Source organism: Tasmannia lanceolata, unplaced genomic scaffold (assembly GCF_043159265.1).
Source record: "Tasmannia lanceolata isolate RefF3 unplaced genomic scaffold, GAP_Taslan_0.1 ptg000079l, whole genome shotgun sequence".
In the NCBI taxonomy this organism is placed as follows: Eukaryota; Viridiplantae; Streptophyta; class Magnoliopsida; order Canellales; family Winteraceae; genus Tasmannia; species Tasmannia lanceolata.
In genome coordinates this window covers 758,576-763,063 of record NW_027518756.1, presented here as the reverse complement: position 1 = coordinate 763,063, position 4,488 = coordinate 758,576, and the positions used below count along the sequence as shown (strand labels likewise).

Sequence of the window (4,488 nt, the reverse complement as noted above, 5' to 3'; positions counted from 1 at the left end):
CTTAAGGAAAGCGATTACACACCTTGAAGCATCACATCTTTTGATCTTAAATCTCCATCAGCAATAAATCCCACCAACAATCTTAAGACAATATTCCATGGAGATCTTCAAGGCATGTTTTCAAGAAGACAAGATGATGAATTAGATACAATGGTATGAATCATTTTCGTTGGATTTGATTACATAAGGTACGCCTTTATTTTCAGATTATAAATCATGTTGATTTGATCAAATTAAGCATAGGGAATTATGTTTAATTCTACATGCTTTGTGATATCTTCATATTTACCTTAAAAGAATGGAATCCACCATATTGGAATCACTTTCACAATTGTTTGTGTTTCAAGGAGGTTTAATTCTCTTGAAAATTTTACTTTATGTCAATATTTAGAGAAAAGTAGAGTTTAAAACTCTTAATTCTAAGATGGTTCAGTCTCTTAAGAAAATTGACTTGAATGTCAATAATTAGAGAAAGTAAAGTATAAACTCTTATCATCGGATACACGGTCAATTGGTGAAGAAGTAAAAAAGGGCATAACTATCACTTTCTTATTTAGAATAAGATTCTTGTAAAAGGGAAATTGATGTGAAGATATATGTAATGCATATGAGAATGTTCACTTTCAAATTTGACATGTCATTTAGGACATAATTGATAAAAGTGAAAATGTTATCCATGTATGATATAGTTCAATTTTATAACTACTTATTCCTTGATTAGAAATCAGGAAAAGAAACAAACATGTAAAGTGTTCTCGATAAGAACATGTATGGCTTGGTTTTCCTTGTGGCTAAAGTTGGGCTAATGTCAGTCCGGCCAGGAGTGCCTCATACTCGGCCTCATTGTTGGAAGCATCAAAGTCGAGTTTCAGAGCATATTCCACTAGAAATTTATCAGGTCCGGCCAAGACTAATCCTACTCCTCTTCCGCCTCCATTACCTGATCCATTGACAAACAACATCCATGGATATTGTTTTTCTTGTTCATCTTTTATCTCTTCCTGCCCCCCCGCAAGTCTTCGATCGGAGCCGTGCATTCTACCACAAAGTCAGCAAGTACTTGCGACTTAATTGCGGGGCGAGGTCGCACTTGTATGTCAAATTCGCCAAGTTCTACCACCCAATTGATTAATCGTCCCGAAGTGTCAGGTTTTTGAAGGATTTTGCGCAATGGTTGGTTGGTAAGAACAACGACGGTGTGGGCTTCAAAGTATGGACGTAATTTTCTGGGGGCAACGACTACCGCAAATGCAAACATTTTGATGTTCTGATACCTGGTTTCAGCATCGTGTAGTACTCGGCTGACATAATATATAGGGTGCTCTGTTCTTTGCTCTTGTCTGACAAGTACGGCGCTAACAGCTAGAGAGCCTACCGCTAGATAGAGGCATAACTCTTCATTAGGTAGTGGTTTCATCAACACCGGAGGAGACTGGAGGTAATGTTTGAGTTTGTCGAATGCTTCCTAGCATTCATTCGTCCATTGAAAATCTTTCATGTTTCTCAGTATCTAGAAGAATGGAAGGCACCTCTCGGCGGATTTGGACATGAATCAGCTCAAAGCCGCTATCCTTCCCGCGAGTTGTTGTACTTCATTCACGGTTTTTGGTGATGTCATATCGAGGATGACTTGGATTTTCTCAGGATTAGCCTCTATACCTCGTTGACTGACCATGAATCCAATGAACTTTCTGGAAGTTACCCCAAAGGCGCACTTAGAGGGGTTGAGCTTCATCTGATATTTTTGTAATACCGCGAAAGCTTCCTGAAGGTCGATAATATGGTCGTAGTTTTTAAGCTTTTAACAAGTATATCGTCAACATATACTTTCATGTTTCGACCGATTTGTGGGGTGAAAATTTTATTCACCAACCGCTGATACGTGGCTCCCGTGTTCTTAAGGCCGAAAGGTATGACCTTATAACAAAATAGTCCTTGTTCTGTGACAAAGGATGTTTTGGGGATATCGGGGGAGTACATACGTATCTGGTTATATCCAGAGAAAGCATCCATAAAGCTGAACATCTCGTGGCCAGATATAGCGTCTATCAGCATATCGATCCGAGGGAGGGGTAATGGTCTTTTGGACAAGCTTTGTTTAGGTCGGTAAAATCCACGCATATCCGCCACTTCCCTCTCGCCTTTTTGACCATTACTACATTGGCGAGCCACTCTGGATAATGTATTTCTTGGATAAACCCGGCTTGTAGGAGTTTATCGACCTCCTCTTTTATAGCTTTCTGTCGTTCAGGAGTGAAGTTCTGTTTCTTTTGTTTAACGGGTCTATGAGAGGTGTCAACGCTGAGCCGTTGGACAGCAACGTTCGTCGGGATACCTAGCATATCTAAAGCAGATCATGCAAAAACATCTGCGTTAGTTTTCAAAAAATTGACCAGGTTGGTTCTGGTCTTACCTGTGAGAAGTGATCCAATTTGGATTGTCCGATCATCATCCTCTCCAAAAAGTGGTACTTGAGTCAGTTCTTCTACCGGTTCTCCGCTCATCTTGTAATTATCTGAATGTGGGTCTGTACCGACTATTTGGAGAGATTCCTTTGCTTTTTTCACCACTCTGGTGTAATTAGCATAACAGTTTCTAGCTCTTTCCTGATCTCCTCTTACCTCTCCAACTATTTTTGTCGGGAATTTGATTTTGAGATGAGGTTTTGAGACGACTGCTTCAAGGTTGTTCAGAGCTGGACGTCCTATGATGGCATTATAGGTGGAGGGAACCTTAACAACCAGGAAAGTTTTCATGATGGTTGGTTGAGCTTTAATATCATATCTTATGAAAATTAGATACTAGACATTTTATACTCAAGGTTGATTACATATCTACTATTTAGTTAGCATGTGTTGATACAGGTGCTTATCCTTATGTATTTATACATTTAAATGCTTAAACGATCATATCATTTAAAACTATAGCATAGATACAAATCTGCTCATATTGCTTGATCTTTATGTATCTATAATGTGTTATTTATACCAGTTGTGACATGATACACTAGGTTTTACTAATCTCGTTATCTCATGTCATTGTGCCTAGTTGATTACACTCTCTTATAATGGTATGAACTTGTATTTTGGTCTAAGTGCTTGGTATTCCATTTGAAACGTATTCATGCACTTAGTACCCTCATTGACCCATAGGTTTAATTTGGTTCAAGTCAAAAGTCACCTTCACAATCCTTAAAGAACAAAATGATTATGAAGTTAAAATAAGAAAATCTAAATAAACAAAAAAGGGTCAAAACACAAAGCTTAATGAATTTAAAAATCTATTAAATATAGCATGAGATTAACATGGCAGAGTATGAGGCATGCATCGCAGGATTAGAGGCATCTTTAGCTCTATGGGTTCAAGACTTAGATGTGTTTGGGGATTCAATCTTGATCCTCTGCCAAATCAATGGTCATTGGAGGGCAAGAGAAACTAGATTGATCCCATATAACACCTATCTCGAATCTCTGGTCAAGAAGTTCAGGAATATCACTTTTACTCATCCGTCGAGGACTAGGAACCATTTTGTTGATGCTTTAGCTACTCTAGCCTCGATGTTAGACATTTTCGCTACTATGGAAGTTCAACCTTTAGTTGTGAGGTTACAATGGGCTCCGGCTCATGTGAATGCCATTGAGATATCAGCTAGGTGTCTAGATGGAAAGCCGTGGTACACGGATATCAAGAACCTCATTTTTGATAAGGAGCATCTGCTTGAGGCTTTAGGAAAAGAGCAGAAAACCCTTCAGAGATTAGCCTCCAATTTCGTCATTTGGGGCGAAGACTTGTACAAACGATCTTTTGATGGAATACAACTCTTGTGTGTCGATGAATAGCAAGCAGCAGAGATTATTGAGCAAACTCATCAAGGAGTTTGCGGACCTCACATGAATGGTAAGATGCTATCTAGAAAGATTCTGAGGCTCGAATTTTATTTGCCAACAATGGAAGCCGATTGCTTTGCTTTTGTGAAGAAATGCCATAAATGCCAAGTCTATACAAATCTCATCCATGTGCCTCCTTCAGAGTTGCATTCTTTGACTTTGCCATTGCCCTTCTCAGTATGGGGGATTAGTATTATTACAAAGATCTATCCAAGGTCATCAAGTGGACATGAGTACATCTTAGTAGCTATTGATTACTTCACAAAGTGAATCAAAGCTACTTCATATGCTTCCTTAACTTCTGCATCAGTTGTAAAGTTCATCCATTCAAATATCATTTGTAGATATGGAGTACCACACGAGTTAATTTCTAATAATGGGGCACACTTCAAGAAGGAGGTGGTACACCTGTGTGAAGAGTTCAAAATCAAGCATCACAAGTCATCGCCATACAGACCTCAGACAAATGGAGCTGTCGAGGCTGCAAATAAGAATATCAAGGTTATCATCAGCTAGATGACTGAGACTTATAAAGATTGGTCGAACAAACTTTCATAAGCCTTGTGGGCTTATAGGACATCGATCAGATCCTCTACAGGTG

General features: G+C 38.9%; 1 protein-coding gene across 1 annotated transcript; it reads left to right on the top strand.

Moving 5' to 3' along the window:
* The first annotated feature begins 3,305 nt into the window (after positions 1 to 3,305).
* Positions 3,306 to 3,839, top strand: LOC143865435 (uncharacterized). The gene has a single exon (XM_077375814.1). It carries the CDS (start codon positions 3,306 to 3,308, stop codon positions 3,837 to 3,839), a length of 534 nt encoding a protein of 177 aa, XP_077231929.1.
* The last annotated feature ends 649 nt before the right edge of the window (positions 3,840 to 4,488 follow it).